Source organism: Nymphalis io, chromosome Z, assembly GCF_905147045.1.
Source record: "Nymphalis io chromosome Z, ilAglIoxx1.1, whole genome shotgun sequence".
In the NCBI taxonomy this organism is placed as follows: domain Eukaryota; kingdom Metazoa; phylum Arthropoda; class Insecta; order Lepidoptera; family Nymphalidae; genus Nymphalis; species Nymphalis io.
In genome coordinates this window covers 3,070,570-3,094,436 of record NC_065918.1, presented here as the reverse complement: position 1 = coordinate 3,094,436, position 23,867 = coordinate 3,070,570, and the positions used below count along the sequence as shown (strand labels likewise).

The window sequence follows — 23,867 nt, the reverse complement described above, 5'->3', positions numbered from 1 at the left end:
AAAATAAAAAATATTAAATTAATCCCAGTGAATAATTAAAAACCCAGCTCCATGTCCATAATCCAGTCTGACAACGTCCCGAGCACTGTTCACAGAATGTCTTGTGAACTCTCTCTGTTTGAACTTGCATAATTGCAAGTTTTATAATACCTACATAATTTAATTTTAACTTACTAATTACAAGGTCGGTTTGCTGTTTAGAATTTACATTAAACTACCACTTTGTGATAATTTATAGATTGCTCTCAATGATTTCTAGAAAGCATCTTGTAATAAATCATTATCGGGCCCATTATATATCTTAATGTCATCTCAGTGTGTAGTGTAAGGCAAACGATTGCTAAGCAATTTTTTACAGAACTCGATATTATAATAATAGTCTAATTATACTCAATATTATAATATTGAAGGAATCAAGAGGTTCTTAGTTCACCAGCACCGGGGAGCCTACTGCCACAATATTTTCTCATTCTACGGACTATGTGGCTTAGTTCTTAAAATTATCGTTACGCGATCCGTTGCAAAGCAAACCGAAAATCGTGACGCAGCTTTGAATAAATAAAACGGAAGTAAGCGATTGCTGCAGATTACTAATAAGTACCAATCGCAATCTGTTGGACACGGAAGTCATTACGAACAGCGCAGGTGTAAATTATATATTAATGCGATAGATCTAAAAGGTTAAATGAACTTTTCAAAAAATCTCGACCTATATTATTGAAACTAAAAACGATTTATCTTACTAGGTTATTTCTAGCTAATTTACATAGATCACATAGCATGTACATTAGCTGTAAAATATAAATTATTTTTAAAAATCAAGTACTATAGAGTACCACATACTATTCCTTTATTAAAGAAATGAATGAATTTAATGTTCTTCTTTTAAAATTAATTATTCATTGATGAAATGAAAGAGTTAAGATTAATGTTACACTAATAACGGCTGACTACATTTTTTAAAAGTTAGTTATAAAGGAATTTAACGGTAGTAAGCATTTTGGTAAAATGAATAATTCGACGTCAATAGCGATCATATTTCATTTAAGATGACTCCCAACAGCGAATCGAACCCAACCAAATGCTCTAAGGCGATTTGTCGAAGGAAATATAATTGTAAACAAGTTCAATATTTTCGTTTCTCGCGCTATGAAGTAAAATTGTTTTGTTGTACAATCGTACTGCTTAAATAAAACTTTTGAAAATAATGCTTAATTCTGTTTCAGAGGCATTTGTTTTCGTATTAAAATATTATACTTGGACGCCATTCAGTAACTTTATCAGCATTGTGTTGGTCACCAAGCTCGGTAAAGATATATTACTCAATAAATGACGCTTTTTAACGGGTTTATAACCAAAAAAACATATTCGTTTCCAATTGCTTATTTCGAAGTTTTTAAAAATTGTACTTTAAGAAAGCGTTCTACAGTAAATAAATTTAAGTAATGGATAAAATTCAAACGACCTTTACTATTATCTATATTTATATTGCCAAGCATTTACCTTTTAATTCTGTCCTTTTAAGTTTGGAAGAATCTATGTTCAATTTAATCAGGATGTTTTCGAGTTTCCTTGTTTACAATTATTGTGATTCATTTTATCACAATCACTATACATCAGCCCCCTACGCCTTAGCGTTAGTTAAATGCATTTCAAATTGATTTCTAGTTAAAAACGAGGTTTACCCGGCCACAGATGTAATTAACTAGCTTGTTTGAAATATTATTGGTTGAAGTCAAAGGATGTACCCTGAATGGGGATAGATACCCGGTTTCAAATCAATCATTTTTCCTTCTCTTTTTGATAAATAATTAAAGTTAGTAGTTAAAAACAAATTTCAGTTAATAAATTTACATTATGATATTTTAAGTTTGATGATAAAGGAATTTTTCTTCGAAATATTTTTTTAGAACTTTGTTAGGATCTGTGTAGCACGATGGTTTAATAAACAATCATGACCTACTTAATAATAATAATATACAAATTTTAAGTATAATTACTTATTTAACGCCGAAATAACTCTTTTAATCAATTCAACAAAAACTAGCATGCTTCTGATGCGAATGCAATGTTTAAAATAAATATGAAGAAAAGTTTATACTTATGCAAAACATTCATAATACACTTACTGACTTTATATAAGAAAGCAAGCCGGGAATGAAGCAATTACTTTGAGACTATTTCATTTTCAAAAAATTGTTAACAAAAACAAAACTTCTATGTTTTATCAGGTCAGTTTTCTTGAATGCATGGTGGTTGCGTTTTTTTAACTATGAATAAAATATCAAATATCAAAATGTGAAATATCAAAATTATTATACATGAAGCTAAGAAAATTGACTTTGAATTTATTTATATTTGCAAATTGTTTTACGCTGTCACTATAAGTCTTCTCACATTTTAAACTGGTTCAGTATATAGATACAAAATAGGCATTTGGCATAAAGGCCGACTGTCATCATCGTCGTTTCTTCCTCTTAGATAGGGTGAGACAATCCGCATCCACCGCATCTTATATCTAAACAAAAATGAATGTTTGTATGTTTTGTGTTGCTAAGCCATTTATGCGGTGGTGATGAAACTTTGGTGAATTGTTCTTCGTACGCTGGCGAAGATTGGTGATATATATATATAATAGATCGTAAATAAAATATAAAATCTAAATTAAAATAAATTATAATCCATATTTTTTATGAATATAAGCAATTTATAAATAAGACAAAGATGACAAAATATTTACTTACCTATATTTTAAATTTAACTTAATAGCAGCATGCACAATGTTTTTAAATTAATGTATTTATCAAAAGAATTGATTACGTCACTCACTTTACTGCTAACCCTAATTGACCTATCACTTGGTTTGTTTACATTAATTTCATTTTGAAAGTAAGCAGGGCAAATAGCTTACTGTTTATTTTTTATAGACATGTTGCAGACCTACATATATCGATATATAATTTTCGATTGTCAATCCCAAATTTCTGACTAAGGAATCAATTCGAATGTTTTATTTGAAGTTTGATATTGATTTAATGAATATAATTATTCAAAATCTAAGTAGTGATTGCGATTATTTATATATCTTTTGATGCGCATTTCGAATGAATATTTAATATAATTTATATATTAAGCGTAAGCAATGAAGTACGTTCGTCGGTTGAAATGTTATCGTCTAGTCAGCTTTGTTTTTAATAAACTTTCATAGAACTATTTTATGCATATAAGAGTAATAAGATAGCAGCTTACTCACTTAAGGTAGGTCAGTGTTTCAAGACAAAACATAAACAATTTCATATCACGCGGCTACACACAATACTACAAAAAAAAAATACGGCTTTGATATAGCTATTGTTTTAAATATATTTTCGATTCATTAACTCGTATTATGAAAGTATTTGCAGATAAATCCGCCTCATTTATATTATTTTGTTTTGCAGGCTTATTTATAGGTTTTTATTAATATTTTTTGTTATCTTTATAACAATTAAGTTAATCAGTAAATCGAAATAACTTTAACTGTTATGAAATGAAATGTTAAAATTTCTATAATTTTTTTGTAATACCCCACGAACTTCGATTATTTAAATATCATAAGAGTTTATTATCAAATAACATTTATAATTAAAGCTGAAAAGATAAGATTTTCTAGCGCTCTTGAATCACATCAATGGGCACTTATTCTATTATTCTCCATATAATAGCTTTATTCTTAATCAGCTTAGTGATTTTGTAATGTTTTTATTATTTATTTAACCAGTCACATATATTATGAAAAAATAATTTTAATTTGGTTAAATAGGATAAAAACTGATAGCCAATAAGTTTCAGTAATCATCTATAGTAAAAATGTATGTACGTGTAGGATGTTCTTCTTGTATTTTTATATTTAGAAATAACATAGGAATAACATATAAATATAACTTTAAATTAAAATAAAATGATATTTATATAAAACATTAAACATATTAAGATTTAGATAAGTATTTTTATAATCAGAGATTTATAGATTTAAGACTATTTAAAAAAGTCGACTAAATGATCTTCCAAGGATGAATAATTTTTTGTTCGTTTATAATATAACTTATTTATTTTTAAGTGGGTATTTTTGTAACATTCTTGATGTTGCTAAAGCGGAATAAATGTTTTTGAGCAACAAAGAATGAAATGTCTAGTCTCATTGTATACTATAATTTTAATATATAATCTTATTTTGCATTACAATTTTTAATTTTTTAATAACAAAAGAGGAATAATACTAGTTTTTTTTTAAACTATTATTTGAGAAAAAATACATATTAGCCGGTAAGAATTATCCTTAAGTTAGAATGATTTGTTAACATCAACATTTTTTTTTATTATTAACAGGTATTTTTAAAAATAAATTATATTTTCATTTTATATATAATAATTTAAATACTTATTAAAATTTAATATTATATTTAATTATACATATTCAATTGGTTTTTTAATTATCCATAATATATAAAATTTATTTCAATATTATTGATTCAATTATATTAAATCCATTTAATGCTGTCTTTTCAATATACAGATAATATTTCCAAATTATTTATTGTTTTACCTACTTTGTGGATGTAATTCTGTTTAATTTATAGATTGAGATATTGCCTATCAATATCTCAATCTATAAATTTTGATTTTAAAATATAAACTAAATTATTACACTAGACCAAACTTAACTTTACTAACGTTAAGTTCTTAATTTCTTCTATTATATTACATATATTTGTAGAAATGTTAGATAGGACATTTAATAAACTTGACAGTATTTTTGATATTCTATATAAATATATCATTTCATAGTAAGTTTAAATACATATTAGAATTACTATCATATAACTTATCAGATATTTTACAATATAATATTTATTTAATTAATATTCATTTAATTTATTTATAATTTTAAGAGTTCATATTTTAAAGTTTTTCAAACTTTGCTTGGCTCTGTTTTCTGTAAATAGAATGAAATTAAAACACTATTTTCACGACTCAAGTAATGTCGTAAAAAGTAACAAGTAAATAAATAGGACTCAGAATGACTAAGTGAGTGAAAATGTACTTTCACTTATGTCAAAAAAACAACGGTATATTGAGTAACAATAACAAGTAAATCATGGGTGATTAATCATTGTCCGTATATTTAATAAAAATGACAAAAGTTTTAAAAACTTCCGAAATTTAAAAAACTCATTTTTGACACAAGTTTTAAGCATGTGCAATCATTTGTACGTTTGTAAGTACCTTCTCCAATTAAATGTTGTATATACATAAACAAATTGATTATCTTGTGTACTACACAGCGCAACTGTCCGATAAACTTATCATGAGAATGAGAAACACATGCAAATGTATTATGTGTACAGCTAATGCAACGATTATGTTAAAATCCTAAAGAAAATCATACCAATGTGTCTTGATCGCCGAGTTCTCGGTAGTAGGATTCGCTACTGCCTCGTCTGCTGCTTATACACATTGCTCTTCTCAACAAGCCCGACAACATTGAACAAAATCCACATTGTTGCATAGTTTTATTTTATGTGCGAACCAAATAAACGATTCGAGTTAGTTGTAAACTACGGTAATCGACAACGAGATTTATTTCGTTCACAACAAGAAAGTGTACTGAATATTCAAAAATCTTTACATTTTGAAACTAAAAGACGAATTTCACTGTGAGAAAGAGTTAGTAGAGTCCGTTATATGTCATGGTTTTACCAAAATATGTGATTTAGTTATGATGTATCGTGATAATTATAAGAGCACGCGGCAATCGGAGCGATCGCTGGCAGACGACTACAGCAATGTATGCAGCCAGCTGCCGTACGGCACAGCAAGCCAACTGCTAGTACAAGCGCGCACTCTTCTAACGCGACGGCGTACAAACACACTCACACAAGTGCGAAATTTAATATTTTTACATTTAATTTATTGCAAAGCCTAGAATTATTAAATTAAAAATGTAACTAGTAGTGAACATAAAATCTTAGAAGCTATGTAATATTAATTTAACTTATAGATGCTTATAAAGTAGCAACGCTTGAGCCGTACTTTTTTTCTGTAAAAAACATTATTATGACGAAAATGTTTACGTTATTTTTTATAAAATAACTTTAGGATTAATACTAAAATGTAACTAAATATTACTTCATAATAGTCAATATGTAACATCTGTAAATAGTTAAAATATTTTATTAAAGTATACTTAGTCAAGTTTTTGTTTGGTGAATAGGATTCATTGCCAGTAAATTGGAACTCTGAGTTAGATGTTGCTATGCTAAGAAATTATTCTCCCATTTCTCATATAAACATGGTATTTTTTATTGTATTTGTACTAATGTGTAATTTATTATTATTTTATTTCCACTATAGTATTTAATTATATATTTTATTCCTATAATAATAATAAAAAAAAATTTTCATTGAAAATAATATAAAAAATTGTGAAAAATATCCTTATCGATTTTAATTGTTATTATATAACACATAGTTAACAAAAAAATATATAAATAAATAATTCAATAAATATTAAGATTATTACAATTATTTAAATTTAAGTATTATTGGACGGTTAATATTTTTAATATGTCATTCAATAATAATAATCAATATAAATAAATTTTTAAATGAAAGCTATAAATTTAGATATTAAATGTAATTATTTAATAAAATATTAACTGCTGGTAATAAATAGCTCAACTACTACCTCCATCTTTGAGTGGATAAAGCACAGTTACAGCAAAGAATGTACTAGTTCGTATATTTATAGTAACAACAGAGGGCGCTTTAAAGCTACTTTTAAGTACCAGATACTAATCATAGATGGCAAATATAACAAAATATTTATAATTTATTTCTGAATTATATAGTTTCTATCTTAAAATTATTAAACAAAATAAAATATATATAATTTATTGATACAATTTACATTTAGCTACATAAATTTTAAACTTTTTTTAGGTGAAAATTGTCGATTTATATAGATCGAAAAGTGCGCCAAAACTCCCGGTTTCGTCCGCATTCCGTCGGATCTCACCACTTTCTTCAAGTTATCTGTCTACCTGGCTGGAAGGTGTACTTTGTTAAACCGTGGTCTACACTCTATTATATTAGAGTAAGTTGTTTTAAGGACTCATGCAATAATGACGGCAGCAAATCGAAGGCGTTTTATGAGCTCCACAGCCAGTCCATTTCAGTGTCCAGACGACGTCTTCCATCGCGTTGGTGAACAGTTTCGGGGTTATAACATCCACCTCTCTTAATCTTTGACAGACAAAAATTCACAGTTCAATTGCCTTCATCTTAGTCTTGGATATGAACAGACATTGTAGCGGCATCTTAGAATGTCGATAAGATATTTCCAATCGATGTAACATATCTGCGGTGCTTTGAGCACAACCCAGGTTTCTATACTGATGTTAACTTAATTTAGAAGAAGAAATCTCCTAACTGGAAACATATTAGTTCTATCTTTGTGTGGACAAAACTTAGTTGAAGAAATTATTTTGAAATAGTTCGTACTAAGTATGTGCTATGTTACAACAGAGGGCGCTTTTCAGTTACTTTTGTGTTATGTACCTACCAGCTACCAATAATAGTGGCAAAGAAAGTTATTAATATCAATCTATACAAATAAATAAAAGTGATGTGTCTGTTAATGATTTCAAAGTAACTGTATCTTACAAAGTTAATATGGCTATTTGCGAGTTACCGAAACAAAAACAATAATTTTTTTATTTTTGTCTGTCTATTTGTCCGGGCTGATCTTTAAAATGGCTAAAAATTTCAAAATGAAATAACTTAACAAAATCTGTAGAGTCCATAAAGAATTTGGTATTTACTTACTATCTCTAAATGATCATAACAAAACATAGCTATCAAAATATAGTAAATAATAATAACAATTAGACAGTTAATTCGTGTTCAGTATATACTATACTACATATATATTCGTATTTATTTGTTTATAATAAATGAAATTTAAGCTATTTGTAATAAAATATGAATCAGTTTTATATACTGTTAAATAAGTCATGAATGTAAATAATAAGTAAATTATTGTACTATCTTTAAATACTTCATATGATAGCTGCCACTTGGGATTTCTGTTGAAAAATGGTGTTACAGTAGGTACTATGAATTTTTTTAATTTTGAAAATTTAGCTTTTATATTTTCTAAATAAAGCTGATATAGTTTTTCAGGGTATTGATTAATAGATATATATTTATAATAATATATAGCACATCAACTGGTAGGCTTTGTGCAAGCCAATCCAGTTAGGTATTCTACTGCCAAGCAGCAATGCTTTGTACTGTTGGGCGTTGGAAGGGTGACTGAATGAGTTTAGCTACATGCCCAAAGGACAAAACATATTGGTACCAAGGTTGGTATTGCACTGGTGATGTAAGGAATGGTTAATATTTCTATGGGCAGTGGTGACTACTTACTATCAGGTGGCCTACCTGCCTTTCCACCTATGTGTATTAAATATATATATATACTGATATCTATTATGAATACTATAAAATAACATTTATTTGTTGGACTATCGGAGTCTTGACATAAGAATAATATAATTAATATGGTGTATGAACTATTATTGTTTTACCTCTTTTTAAAATAAAGTTCTCTTATTTCGATTAAATAGTTTAAAATAATTGACTTTTTTTACATAATTTTTTGGTTTTTATTTAATGTGTTAATGTGTATTAATGTGTATTAATTTAATGTGTATTAATGTGAATAGAATACTTAATTTATAAAATTTAATATTTATAATTTACAACTTGACAGTTGACACTGATTTAATAGTTAATAGTGTTACCAGGAGGCAACATTTTTAAAGACCTAGAATATTCGGGTATGTACTTATTTATATTTTCTAAATTGTTTTTGAAGCTATTGCATACGAATTAATTAACCATTTTCTTTTTGAGATATAAAAGTATTTAATGTTTACCCGTCAGAATCATCAATATCATACCTTTTACCTACCTTCTAAAATAATTGTAATTTTATTGTAAAAAACAGGTTTTTTTACTTACATAAAAAAAAAAAATACTTGCTTACCATATAACTAGTAATAAACTATAAACAAGTAACAGTCTGAAGTCTGTAAATGTTCCTGAATGAATGAGTTCTGGTACTTATACTATCATGCTGACTGCTATGCATGCTACCAATGCGGATTAGTGACTTTAATTTCAATCTCGTATTCTACTTTTCAGACTTCATTTGGTATTTAATTACTTATAATAAAAAGGTTTACAAAAACATTACTCTACATTTATTGTACTACTTTACATATATTGATAATATATAGTTAGGAGATTCCTCGATACATGTAACAGCGTTGTATAAAAAAAGCCGCGCGTTAATTTAAAACCATTACGTTGGTAGACAGAAAGGTAAACTAATTAATTAAATATTTGTGATTTGTTGAATGTCTGCTAATGTGTTGTATAGAAGGTGGATTACCAGGGTGGCGGCGAAAATGACGATACGTTATATAAGAAAACACTTGTAATGCTCGTTACAACGGTTACAATACCAATGCCCGATATATTTAAACTGGCGGTATTTATACAAAAACATCTTGACCTAATTTAATACTAGATTTACAAACTTAAAAGATAATATTAAACATTGTTTATCTTAATTATTCTAATGATTATTTACGGACAAATATTATTTAATAATACAGGATTATGTAACATTAAATATTAAAGATTAATATATTACACCGGAAGTTGATAAGCAGCAGATAACCTAGCCAGATCAGTAAAATAAGATTCTAGTAGCTTAATCCTTACATTATACATAATAAAACAAAATTATAATAATAATCGACATAATTTGAGAAAATATAAATAAACAATAAGCACTATTTATTAATTGCGTCGGAAGCTGACAAGCAGAAGGCGCCATTAATAAATAGAATAATATATAATAAAATGTTCCAAGTATAAACAAATATGAATGAACTATTTATTTGATTATGAAATTACTAATTAAATTGTTAAACAGAAGTTTTAATGTATACTTATAAATAATCATCAAGATGTACCCGAACTAGCCGTATATGTAGCACCGCAAGTATTAATTGATAACATTCGGCCATCCTGTGTATGCCGTGTCCCACGGCGATCAGCGCTGCTATTGGCGCCTGATTTGTCGCTGCTGTACGGCACCTGAAGTTGACATGTCTAAGCCGTAATTAAATCTTGTATTATCTAATTTAAGTATACAACTTTTATTTATCCTAGATAACACAACTTTTATTCGTCCTCCTTCACACAGTTTTTATTTATCCTATATCACACAGCTTTTATTTGATCTACATCACACAGCTTCAATTTATCCTACATCACACAGCTTTTATTTGTCCTACATCACACAGCTTTTATTTGTCCAACATCACACAGCTTTTATTTGTTCTACATCACACAGCTTTAATTTATCCTATATCACACAGCTTTTATTTGTTCTACATCACACAGCTTCAATTTATCCTATATCTCTTTTTTTTTTTTATTACACAGCACCCGGCTTTTATTTAATGTAATTTATACAACCTCTATCCTAAAGTAGCTTGATTTTTTTTTTATCGGATAGAAAGAATGGATAAATATTTTGTATAACAGTTTATTTTTCTCAATACAATATTTGTTCTGCACAAGTTTTGTTCTATAAATCTCAGAACTTTGTAAACTGTCATGTTTATTAGTAACAATTTCCGCGCGTGCTATTAGTCTATTCGGTTCCCATTCAATAACTTCGTTTCCGATATTAATTATTTTTAAAAAGCAATCTTTCGACCTTACAAGTCCCCCTAAAATTACATAGGACATACAGCCTAACTCAACATATACAGAACTCACAAGATATGTTTCATTACTATTAGTATCGAGATAAACTTGCACCAAAGCAGCACTTTGTTGTGGTATTATACAACTGTGTCTCAAATACACTGGAAATTTTGTTATAAAGTCTGTATCACATAGTTTTATATCACTAAGAGTACTATTAAAAGTATCACTACTACCAATAAATTTAACAGAATTTTGTGATATAATTAAACTGATATTAGGTTGATTTATCATTGATTGTCCGATTATTAAATCTATCAGCTACATCGTAATTGGTTAATTCTACGAATCCACTTAGAACAACATTGTCTATGTGAACATCCACGTGGGATGTTCCCAAAGAGGTCGAATGTGCACCTCCAAAACCTCTCATTGTAACAACGGACGGCTGAATTTTTAATTTTAGCTTATCAGCATATGCCATAGTGAGAATATTTAATTTGCTGCCCGTATCTATGTATGCGATGAGACTACAACCATTAATTGCTACTACCTTTTTATACAAATCTATGTATATGTTGTATGTTGTAAATAAAACATCACTTACTTTTTGGTGTGAAGAGCTGGCCGCATGCCAGCAGCTGGCAGACGTGTGACCCGGGCGATGGCACACCTCGCAGCGTGGCACCTTGCAGTCCTTTGCTTCATGACCTTCTCTTCGACAGGCGTAACATTTCTTCGGTTGAAAGTCACTCCCTCTTGCAATTGTAGCAACGGCGTCCGCTCTTCGCCATGTGGTAGTCCGTCGCGGATGGCTGGCTTCAATTTGTCTGTAGTTTTCCAATGACGACAAATACCCGTAGTATAGTTGCTGTGGTGTACTGCATTGGAAAGCTTTCGCGTTGGCTCTTATTTCCATGGGTAGACCGCGAATTATGCACGAAATTGCAGACTCTGCCAATGATATTGCATTTTTTTAATAAGGAAACCTTTTCGTGGAAATATTTTGTCATAGTTTCCGTATTCGTTTTCTTTCTAGCAAGCATAGATTCAAGTAGATCCACAAAGTCAGTAGAACGTGGGAACGCGGTCCCTAAAGCGTCCTTCCACTCCATCCATGTGAGGTCATAGTCATCCAGATCGTCATACCAGTCTCTAGCCGACCCTCGAAGACGTATCTGCATGATGAACTGTCGATCTTTGTTGTCCCATCCGTACACGTCGCCCAATTGGTCGATCTTATGCAACCATCCCTTGACGTTGCTAGATTTTTCATCCGGTCGGAACGTTGGAATAACCTCCGCATCGGTTTGGGTGACACGCCGCTTCTTATATCGCCTGTGTTTCTCCAAGATCTCTTCGTCATCGGATGAAGAAAAAAAAACTTGATGATTCGTCGCTGTCGAGTACAGCGTTCTCGCAGCGTCTCCTTTTCTTCGTACCAAGTCCGTCGATATATGGGCCAGACATTATCCCACTTCTGAAGTATAGAAGGTGGATTACCAGGGTGGCGGCGAAAATGACGATACGTTATATAAGAAAACACTTGTAATGCTCGTCGAAAAAACATCTTGACCTAATTTAATACTAGATTTACAAACTTAAAAGATAATATTAAACATTGTTTATCTTAATTATTCTAATGATTATTTACGGACAAATATTATTTAATAATACAGGATTATGTAACATTAAATATTAAAGATTAATATATTACACCGGAAGTTGATAAGCAGCAGATAACCTAGCCAGATCAGTAAAATAAGATTCTAGTAGCTTAATCCTTACATTATACATAATAAAACAAAATTATAATAGCATTGATTAATCGACATAATTTGAGAAAATATAAATAAACAATAAGCACTATTTATTAATTGCGCCGGAAGCTGACAAGCAGAAGGCGCCATTTATAAATAGAATAATATATAATAAAATGTTCCAAGTATAAACAAATATGAATCAACTATTTATTTGATTATGAAATTACTAACTAAATTGTTAAACAGAAGTTTTAATGTATACTTATAAATAATCATCAAGATGTACCCGAACTAGCCGTATATGTAGCACCGCAAGTATTAATTGATAACAGTTGTTTGGATTTTTAAGAGTAATTGAGTAATTTATTTACATTAATTTGTATGATTTCGTTTTCTTTTTTCAAAAATACCAATTCGAGATTTTTATAAAATCAGTTTCACTTCTGAATGCTAAAAATATCTATTTTTAAGTAGAAAGAAAGATTAAACAGAAGAAGAAGAAATTAATATTTTTCAAAATTAATTAATTTTTTGTGTGAGAAGGGAATGCGGATGAGTAGGCAAATAGATAATAAATTTTTAGTTAACAAATTTATTTAACGACAATATACACAAGAAAAACGAACTTTACAAAATGCGTAACTAACCAGCCCATAAACTACGTTTACAAAATTAACAGTGCAATTAATAGCAAAATTCAATACACCTAGATAAAGAATCGTTCGAGGACATAAGTAGCTGAGGCCAAAAACCGAGATATATATAATACTTGTTAAAATGAAAGAGTAGCTCTTTCAATATAATTCAAATATTCAATACATTTATTACACTGTACATAGTAGCAGATTTAACATTTTTTTTTAAAGTAAATTAAAATGATTCCTTTTTATGGATTTATATTTAAAGAGAATGGAATGACAAAAATAAGATTTTTATTCTGGTTTGCAATTTGGTAAAATAAGTAACTAATTTAAATCAATATAATTTAAATAGGCTACCTTTAAATAATATGAAAATCTGCTACTTATTAGTGTAAGTGATTTCCTTCAGTTAATTTTAATCAATGCTTTTATTTATTTTTTGTCTAAAAACAGTTGCTTCATGACAAATAAATAAAGCTTTTGTTTTATATACGATCGGAACATGTTTTACATACTCTGGTTGGTTTGGTTATTGGTCTGGTTTACAAAATGCTGGGTATAAAATTAATAACAAATATGTTAATGCCGCCATTGAAAGGCTTTCTTATTTTATATTATACAATATTATAGAAACGTAATTTAACATTAATCAAATTTAAATATATGTACGATAAATAATTTGAATTAATTCTTTAATTATTGCTTTCCATCTGGTGGATTGAAAAATTCCCAGTGATGGTGATGAATAGTGCGACTATCGCTTAGACCGAACATAATTAATCCTGCAATTAGTACAAGAAATATCACCATTGCCATTTGGACATCCCTTTTGTCTTCCGTTCTATTAATATAGGTCATAAACGTATTAAAAATGTTTTTAAATGTCCTACTAATCGAAGTTTGGCATACTCTAAGAAATTGAGCACCCGCTTCTGTTATCGAAGGTTCATGAATTCTCGTAGGCGGTGGAAGTCTTCTTGGTGATGGCCTTGGTTTGCCTTCGTCTGAACTCGATTCACTGTGTAGTACCGCTGGTTTCCTTTTGGATCGCCTAACTGGTGGCGGTGGTGTTTGATGTTGGTCATGAAATTCACTTAAATGCCGTTCTCTTTGAGAGTGTGGGCGAGGCTGTAAGGATGAAGTCGGTATAGCTATATCCTGAAGGTATGAATACAGTAATGGTGTTAGATCTGGCGGTGGAGGCCTCTGTGGTGGCGCAGATGTGTCTTCAGTAGTTTCAGAGCGAGGTGGAGTTGAAAGTTGTCCTGTTGTCTGTTTCTGTTCTTCAGTTATGGAATTAGTTGCTTCTGCCTTAAGAGGTACTATATTATCTGTTTGTGTCTCTTCTTCTCTACTTACTGGTTTTATATTGTCAGTTGTTAGTTGCGTATGAGAAATTACTGGAGGTGTAACGTTAGTCGATATTTGAGTGAATTTTTTCACTATTTCGTCTATTACTGATTGAGAAAATTCAATTCCACTGACTGAAATATGACCTGACTTAGAGTCCATTTCATTAACATTTAAAGTCATGCCTTCGATGTCAGATACAAGAATTTTTGTAGCTTGCAATTCAGAAACATTTAGCCGTCCCACATCTAAATCCCTGACTTGAAGTCGTTGCGTAACTAAATTATCTAACTGTACGTCCCTGCTTGCATCAGACACTCTTTCAACAACGTGATCACTTTCTGGCGCAGTAACTTTTTTTGAACTTATAGTTTGTACATTCCTTCCTCTGGGGAGTGGTGGGACATCTGGAATAAGGGATTCTTCAATTTCTATATGTTGAACAGTTAATGATGCTTCTGTTAAAATTTCTTCTCTTTCATTAATTCTCGTTGGACTGGAAACCCTTTTTTCTACAAGTATTACGGTCGGTGAAGTTCTTTCAATATTCGTTTTAGGTAATTCTGAGTTAATCTTAAGATCCGAAAGCTTAAAAGATTTTTCTGATCGTGAAACAGGTCGTGAAGTTCTATGTGACTCTGACATTTTGTCATGTACTTTACCTAAAATAGACTCCTCGTCAACAATATCTCTTAAGGAACTAGACATAGATATGTTAAGATTTTCGTCTAATCCCAGTTCAAAGTCAATATCGTCGGGTAGCGGATCTGTTTGCGTTGATACCTCTATTTCAATTACCTCTGGTGTTTCTGATTTTTGTTGTAAATTTTCAGGCGTAGAAGTTGATTTTCTGTCAGTTTTTTGTATTTGATCTTCTATATCATACGACATTTTTTTTCGTTTTGGTCCTCTGGGTGGCCGAGGAGGAGGAGGCAAAGGTCTATCTTTCATTTTACTTACAACTGCACCTGATTGTAGATCTTTGTGTAACTCATCAAAACGCGGTTCATCTATTTCATCATATTGCGTCAGATCTCCGTTCATTGAATCTTTTGTAAAACTGTTTAAGGTCATAAGACTTGTTGATGACTTTTTCCTTGGTGGACGGCTTGGCAGTTCATTTTTCTTTGCAGATACAGTATAGTACTTACGTTCAGCGCTATGGCTTTTACGTTGTCTATTAGGTGGTGTTTTGCTTTTTGACCGTCGTACAGTTTTACTTGGGGTGTAGTTTCCTTTGTCGACTGTAGCGTATCCAGGACTTTCTTGACGTAAATCACTTCTAATTTCAACTTCGTCAGTAGTCAGTATGTGAGTATCTAAGATTAACGAATCTGCACCATGTGATGTTCGATCGTCATCGCATAATGATGTTGCCCTTGAACTTCTCGAACGATTGCGCCCTGGTGGTAGCGGACTCTGCTCTTTGGTTTCTGATTTTGGAATAACATATTCGTGTTCAGTTCTAAACACGATAATCTGTAAATAAAACAAATAATAGTTGTAATGCATGTCTTCTATGTATAAAAATAAAAGTTTGTATGTCTCTGCCGTATGCGTTTTATATCGTTCATTAGATTGAGTTTAAACGTTTAATTATTTGTTATTGACAGTTACGTGAAAAAAACATTAAAATACAGGTGACCCGAGTCTTACTGGATAATATTTTCTTCCATTTTATGTATCTTGACTTACTAGGTTATGTACATATAATAATTTAATATTCAACAACTAAAACATTTTCTTCTGGTTAACTCTTTAAGACTGAGTATTCAGTGAACTAACACGTTTGTTATATCTATATAGAATTTATTTCTAATTTATAAAAAGGCCGTAGTACAATGTGATATAAATGATATTGTAATGTATCTGAATTTAAGTTGTTTTATATAAACAGAAATTTATTACTTATATAAAAGTGCGCCCGGATTTGAACCAACTTTTGGCCCTTAATGCTTAAGATCCAAACAAGAAATTTACATGACGGTACATAGCAACAATTATTGATTTCAATATTGAATTTCCAGTCACGTCATAAAAATTGATGTTTTTTATATCAAAGACCACCCATCAGGTCAAGCCAGCATTTTTAAATCGTTAGTTAATTTACTAAAAAAATTTTATTCAGTCTACTGAAATGCTGAGTTTCACCGGTTCTTCTCAGGTCTACGGTACTTATTTCCGAACCGGTGGTAGATTTATGACAATCAATAAGTAAGTGTAATGCTTATATATTGAATAAAGATTTTGACTTTTGAATTTGATAAGCTTGTCTTCTAGCGCGTATTTTGTTGAAAACGTTATTTCAGTTTTGATGTCAATTGCTCAGACATCTAATAATAATAAAATTGTTTATTATAAAAAGCTAAACTTATAATACAGTATGTCTCATCGAATTCAAATTTCGTTTTGGTCCTAACTAGGTCAACAATCAGATGACGGCGGCGGGCGTCCGAAAATACAATTCACGTTTCGTCCAAAAGTATATATGTATCTACTGGACATCTGCCAGTACTAGTCGTCTGCACTGAATTTGTTTTCTATAATAAGCCCATTGCATTATAATATGAGTAAAATTCATGAAATTCTAAAACAGTTCAATTTTTTCTAGAATAGATTTGAAAGTATATTCGCTTCCTTGAGTATTATACTAAATTAGTTGATTGAATACACGAATCTTCGTACGTTACTTATTTGAGATCTTTTTGAATAAACGAAAATTATAATATGAAAAATTATAATATAAATTATAATATATATATGTCCATATTTTTAGCCTTTCTTGAGACAAATTTGATAAAAAAAAAGTCTTTTTTATTTTTTATTTAAATGACATTGAATGTTATTTCACTTTTTTAACGAGTACTTAAATATCTTACAATAAAAATAAAACTAAACCTATAACTAACTATATAAATATAATTTTAGTTTAACACTTACATCTTCTGCCTGCTCCTTAGGTAAGTGCCATATTTCGGGTGGAGTAAAATCATTTAAGGATGAATGTTTTACATCTTTTTTTATAGATTTCCTTTTCCTTTTAGGTGGCATTGGAAGAGTCTTTGATTGTATTGGTATACTTTCAGGATATTCTATAACGTCGTCATTTGCGTATTCGTGTATAGAATGAAGATCAATTTGTGGTCTGAGCTCTAAATCATGAATTGAATTATTGAGATCAGTATTACTACAACTGATAATTCCATTTGTTTGTTTGTTAATTATCTGATCTTCTGATATTCCTAAGTCTATTTCACTAAATTGGATGCTCGCTGTCACACTATCATCGATAAAGTGAATTGATTCAGTCTCTCTTTTCTTTCTCTTGGCTCTAGAGGGTCTCACAGGTGGGAATGTGTAATATCCGTCATCTCTGTCATTCAAGTCCTCCGCTGAATATGTCACAGGTTCTTTACATTCATTCATTAATTCTGGGTCTTCATCCGGTTCGTTTACATAAATATTTCGACTATCAATTTCCTTGTTACTCCCCATAACGGCGAGAACATTTTTAGGAATATTAAATGCTTGTCGTATTTCGTCGCTTAAATATTCCCGAACTTGAATATTTTCGCGAGAAATTCCTCTCGGTCGAACAAAAAATTCGTCGTTATTTAATTCGTTTATGTGTGTATACTCCAGCATAGAAGGTGATATGTCGGTTGTTGAGTTAGCATTACGGTTTTCATTAAGATTTTGCTGGTTTTCTTCTTCATCCATATACACTTGATCCAACTTATCAAAATCGTAAGTCCTACTAAGCTGTTTTCTTCCCTCAATATCAGTATCGTAATTGGTTTCATTGTCGACAGTACCATATTCTCTTGGTTGTTCTGGACTATCTGGTATATATGTAGCAGGTTCATCTTGATTGACTTTTTTCACTCTAGTAAATGTAAATGTAGGTGGTGGTGTATCTTCTCTATTTAAAGTAGGCGAAGAAGATGTTTTTTGTATTAGTGACTTTTTCTTCCTATTAAATAGCCTTGGATACGTTTTAGCTTCAAACTCAACTGTTGCTACATTCTGTAAGTCGCATGTTGAGTCAGAATTATTACTTTCGATTTTATTTTCCTTTTTTCTACCAAGACTTGGAAAATGTATTTTGGGCCTTTCAGGCATTTTAAATTTTGGCATTTCAGGGACACTGAACTTGGGTCGGTCAGGAAAACTAAACTTTTTTCGATCACCAAAAGATAACTTTTCTGATATATTAATTTTTTTAAATTTGGGTCTTTCAGGCAAACTAAATTTTCTTTTTTCTGTCAATGTAAATTTAGATCGGTCTGGCATTTTGAACTTTGGTCTCTCCGGCATATTAATTTTAGGTCGATCTGGTAAGCTAAACTGCTTGTTTCTTAAATTATGTAGTTTAGTTTTAAGTTTACCAGCTTGCGTTTTAAGTTTGCCTGTCCCTTCTTTGATACGTTGTTGTATTTTATGGTCACCTCCATCGCCACTTTTATTTCGACTACTTCGCTTTAATGGCAAATTTTCCAAAGCCGATGAATCTACTTGACTTGTACTAACCTCACATTCAGTACGAGATGCAGTTGAAGGTGTATTTACAAAAAAACGTTCTTCAATATCTTTCTGTAATGTTTCTGCGTTAATAAAATCTTCTGTTTTTTCAGTGTTTACAATCTCTTTATCGTCAATTTGTTCATCTTCGTCGGAAGTATGTTGTAAATATTTCCGCTCTAAAGATGTCGTACTTGATAACTCGTCGTCTGTTTTAACCATGGTTGGTTTCTCGTCTATACTCGGTGCCGTAAAAACATTATTCGGGGTTGGTTTATCTATTATTTCGTATTCGTGATCACTGAAAAAGAAGTGAATTATCTGTAATACGATATATATAAAAAAGTTTTGCAAATAAAAATAAAGTTCGCATACGTGAACAAAAAGAATGAATTCGCTATGCTTCTAAATTATAATGTCGTAAAAAATAAGAAACATAAATCGCAAAAATTGAGATGCTTCGCAAGTTTATATTTAAATACACGCACACATACACTCGTTTCAAAACTTACATTTAGGCCAACTATTGGCGCTCGTTTTAGCCTCAGCAGTCGCCGGGTGAAATGTGATAAAGTGCTTTCAGAATTATTTTGCATTTGTATAATTTTGTTTATAAAATCATATTTATATAATTATGGATAAGAGCCTTACCTCACATTTGAAATAATATTACTAGCTCGCGATGTTGGCCTAGTACCGACTGGGTTGGTTCTTTCCGGTAACAATGAATCACATTGAAAAAACTGACATGCACATCGTACTTCTGGCGTGTATAACTGAACACTGCCTTCTCTCGTTGGCCTTACAGGTTTTTCTATAGGAGTCCCACCTTCGGATGTCCATCGACGCAACTTACTCATAACTATCACCCAACCAGAATAAGCCTACAGCCGAGGCATAGTTATTTTTTAAATATATTTCCCGAACTTCGTACAGTGACAATGAGTCGGTAAAATGAACTAAACTAGTGTGAAAGCAACCGCGAGCTCTGATCACTGATGACAATTTTAAAGCGCTTACCCGATGGGCAGAAAGACGTGCCGGAGAGTGCTATATTTATCAGTCAAACATATATAAGCTAGCGCGTTCGCTTTGCAATTGAAAGGCGAATGTTATGTCACTGTTACGTATAACAATGCGCAGGTTCAAAAATAATAGTTTTAAGAAACTTACCTGTTAGGTGTAGACCAATCTTTATTAATTGATTCGTCATATTTTTGGTTGTTATTCCGAGGACTCGGGCTAGGAGATGATTCAATGGGTACCGCAGTTGACTGTTCTATAGTGTTATCATCATCATATATTTCTGTAATAGTTATATTAGGAGAATCGTTATTTTTTCTCGTATCATCTTTTTGATTTTGGTATACTTCTTCTACATTTGGCTCTTCTGAATCCATCTCTTCATCTAAAAGTACGGCTTCTTTATTTATATCGTTGATGTTGTGCAGTTTTTCCATAATATATTCATTGGTTTTTAAGGATGTATTATCTTCAGCAACTAAGCTAGGGTCTTGAGATGCATTTGATTTTTTTTCTAAAATACTATCGTTCTCATTATTGTTACTATTTTGTATTTCTACCTTCTTACCACTGTTATTATCAACTTCGGGTGAAAAATGTAAGGACTTTTCTGTATCTTTAGATTCTTCTATATCTTCATATATGTGTTCTTTTTTCTTTCTGGGCGGCGGTGTATCTAAGCTCATAGTTTTTGTCATTTCATCTGAACTTCCTAATTTAATGGCGCTAAATTTTTGTCTTCTAACAGCCCCAGGAGAGTTTCTCAGTTGTCGTATTTCTTGAACTTCTTCGTTTTTCTTTCGCTTTGTTTCAGGAGACTTTTCATTTTCAACTCTATCAAGCTTTTGTAATGTTTTGTCAGCTAAATGTTTAATTTTGTTCACCAAAGGATGACAACATTTTGTTTTTTCTCGTGTTTCTGAAATACCTATATATTGTTGTTCCGGAATGCGTCGTTTCAATATACTTTTTGGTGAAACACTTATTGGTTTTTCAATGGGAGTTGATAAAAGTATGTTACTTTGGATATCAGTTTTTTCTTTGCTTGGATTGGGTGTCTTATTAATTATGTCATCTTCTGAGTCTAATGAAATTTCTTTGGAAAAATTTGGTACATGAACTCCTTCATCTTTACCTTCCTCGCTATGTTTTCTGCTGCTTCCCGGGGACGAGTCGAGATTAAGTATTTTTTGAATGCCCTTGTCAACAGGAGAATGGGTTCGCGATTTTGAAAATTCACGTGACATACTTCTTCTTGGTGTTGTTTCCCTAATTATATCTTCTGCTGTTATTTCACCTTCGAGTGGTGCTTTTAAAAGATGTGTCCAAGGATAACCACCTGCCTCACGAGCTTTTTTCAAATCTTCCCATTGATACGTTTTTATTGGCACTGGGGGTATTTTTTTTTTATTATCTGGCGACAATTCAGATTCCATATGTTTAGTTATATGTTATTTTTAATATTAGATTAAATTAATAGAAGCTTATTATGCCAGACTGGATAACTTCCATAGTCCCATCTGTTATTTGTTTATGTCCTATTTTCACCTAGACCCAGCAAAAAGTTACCGTCAAACTAAGAACACAACATTTCGTCCCAAAGAGAGCATCTGCTACTGAAAACACGTTGTGTTTGCGTGGGTTAGTGTGAAAATAGGTGTGAATAATTTGTATATTATGATCACTGGCTTAGGGATTATTTTGGACTAGTAAATCGGGATTACCTTGAAACGTTCTGGCAATATTTAACGTATCCTTGGATCGCCATCCCTTACGGTTTTTGTTTATATTTACTAATATCACTATGCAGTATTTAGTTCTTCATTAAAAAAAAGATCTGTGATCGGTACAAAATCTTTGTTCAACTGGTCGTTCCGTCGTGGTCCGAGCAAATGTGCTAAATATAAGATTGAGCATGAATTTATTTTTGGTAACCATTTCGCGTCATCAGTCTAATTTCAAGGTAATATTTTTTATCGACAGTTAAATAAAATTTAAAAGATTATAGGACTGAAATTAATAATTTCAAAGTTAATAACGACAATGTGTACAATATTACTAAAACAATATAATTATGTAACTAGGAGAAACTCACCGAGTTTTGAATGCTGTCCAATTTACTCGGCCGTTTTAACAAACACAAATACATTACAATGTCATTTATATTTCTAGGTTATATTATACCATTAGAAATAAGTAAACTACTATTTATTAATTTTATCAGTTAAAGCTTATTGCTTAAGGGATATTTTTTTAAATGCAAAAAAAAACTATTTTTGTCGGTTGACGTAAAACATGTATTTGATATTGATAATACATACATTTGAAAGCTTAATATTATATAATATATTTAAATATAGGTATGACATAATCATTGGCCAGAAACATAATTTCCAAAATTAAAAAGCTTAAGTTAATTTCAAACTCCAAACATTAGAATCTAATAACAATAAAGCTTTTTATCTCTCCTAAATTTGTTTCTTTTTATATGACACATATCGATACCACAATAAATTAATATTTGTAATACTTATTTTATGTAGAGATTAATACATAATGCAGTGTCTTCGGTAAAAGTTCGAGGCTTAAAAATTAAATTACTTAAAGGTCCCAATTATAAAACATTAAATATTTTATGTAAATTGACCTTTCATCCAAGAAAAAATATCTAGTTATAAATATAATTTCTCACTGCTTTGTAATGGCCTTATATCTCTTCTTTTGAGGTGAAGGTATACTGAACAAAACTAATGGATGGAAACTCATATTCTTCGATAGATAAATAACAATGAGCTAGTTATCATAAATGTGGAACACTTTATATATCACTCATATATTTTGTAACAATATAATCAATCTAAAAACAATGTTTTACGTACGGCAGTGTTGATTATTTTAAGTCAAATATGTTGAGACTGTAGTCATTTGTTTATGAATCTCACTCGAGTTCTAATGAAGTTTTCATCTTCATGTATATTATTCTTAGTTAAAATATGGCTCGAAATCATTTCGGTAATCAATTTGCTCATGTTTCATAAGGACTAAAGATCAATATCAATCGATTTAGTTCAGTTAAATAAAGTGCTTCTTTTTTTACATCAGTATATTGTGTATACAGTATAATTCATTATATAGTATCAGTTCATTGAAAATTAATTTTCGCGAAAATTTTCCCACCTACATTCCAAAAGATCAATAAATAGTAGTCAAGAATGTGATTTTCTTATACCTATGCGGCTAGAGTTATTTAAGAAAGGAATTGAAAAACTCTCCCTACATCTTTTTTTTTTTTTTTTTTATAGAATAGGAAGGCGGACGAGCATATGGGCCACCTGATGGTAAGTGGTCACCAACGCTCTTAGACATTAGCATTGTAAGAAATGTCAACCATCACTTACATATCCAATGCGCCACCAACCTTGGGAACTAAGATTTTATGTCCCTTGTGCCTGTAATTACACTGGCTCACTCACCCTTCAAACCGGAACACAACAATATCAAGTATTGCTGTTTTGCGGTAGAATATCTGATGAGTGGGTGGTACCTACCCAGACGAGCTTGCACAAAGCCCTACCACCAGTAAAAATCTTCACACAATAGCTGCTAGTCACTACATGGTTAAATTTTTAAATGACACGACGACTATTAATTTTATTTGAAACACTAACAACATGGTTTAATCTTATTATTGTTAATTAATATATACCGACCAGGTACGTCGAAAAGCAAACGTCATCTG

At 30.8% G+C, this 23,867-nt stretch overlaps 3 protein-coding genes across 5 annotated transcripts in view; all 3 read right to left on the bottom strand.

The window, feature by feature from the left end:
• Positions 1–5,795, bottom strand: part of LOC126780319 (cGMP-inhibited 3',5'-cyclic phosphodiesterase 3B-like) — a 155,378-nt gene extending 149,583 nt beyond the window's left edge. For both annotated transcript variants that reach the window (XM_050504695.1, XM_050504694.1), the window contains exon 1: positions 5,429–5,795. In XM_050504695.1, coding sequence (XP_050360652.1) covers positions 5,429–5,548 — 120 coding nt within the window. In that variant the 5' untranslated portion in view covers positions 5,549–5,795. The remainder of the gene's footprint in view (positions 1–5,428) is intronic.
• A 3,047-nt stretch (positions 5,796–8,842) lies between these two features.
• On the bottom strand, positions 8,843–12,607 carry LOC126780599 (uncharacterized). The gene is made up of 5 exons (XM_050505207.1): positions 11,980–12,607; positions 11,688–11,716; positions 11,438–11,649; positions 10,089–10,212; positions 8,843–8,869 (listed from the first exon to the last, which is right to left on the bottom strand). Exons 1-5 carry the CDS (start codon positions 12,398–12,400, stop codon positions 8,843–8,845), a joined length of 813 nt encoding a protein of 270 aa, XP_050361164.1. The 5' UTR covers positions 12,401–12,607.
• Positions 12,608–13,171: 564 nt separating this feature from the next.
• LOC126780315 (uncharacterized) lies at positions 13,172–22,008 on the bottom strand. Of its 2 annotated transcripts, XM_050504680.1 has the most exons (4): positions 21,853–22,004; positions 20,279–21,542; positions 17,525–19,406; positions 13,172–16,063 (listed from the first exon to the last, which is right to left on the bottom strand). In XM_050504680.1, exons 2-4 carry the CDS (start codon positions 21,373–21,375, stop codon positions 13,931–13,933), a joined length of 5,112 nt encoding a protein of 1,703 aa, XP_050360637.1. In that variant the 5' UTR covers positions 21,376–21,542; positions 21,853–22,004; the 3' UTR covers positions 13,172–13,930. The 2 variants fall into 2 exon arrangements, with proteins under 2 accessions (XP_050360637.1, XP_050360636.1); XM_050504679.1 differs by having other exon boundaries at positions 20,279–22,008.
• Positions 22,009–23,867: the final 1,859 nt, after the last annotated feature.

Bases quoted from the DNA above. Each gene is read 5' to 3' on its own strand.
- LOC126780315 (XM_050504679.1), bottom strand. From the start codon at position 21,564: ATGGAATCTGAATTGTCGCCAGATAATAAAAAAAAAATACCCCCAGTG. The intron at 19,407-20,278 runs GTAAGTTTCTTA...CTTCTTTTTCAG, and splicing joins GATTGGTCTACACCTAACAG to TGATCACGAATACGAAATAA. The intron at 16,064-17,524 runs GTAAGTGTTAAA...TTTTATTTACAG, and splicing joins CTAAGGAGCAGGCAGAAGAT to ATTATCGTGTTTAGAACTGA.
- LOC126780599 (XM_050505207.1), bottom strand. From the start codon at position 12,400: ATGTTTTTTCGACGAGCATTACAAGTGTTTTCTTATATAACGTATCGT. The intron at 10,213-11,437 runs GTAAGTGATGTT...TGTCAACTTCAG, and splicing joins CCAGCTCTTCACACCAAAAA to GTGCCGTACAGCAGCGACAA. The intron at 8,870-10,088 runs GTACATCTTGAT...CGAATATTCTAG, and splicing joins TACATATACGGCTAGTTCGG to GTCTTTAAAAATGTTGCCTC.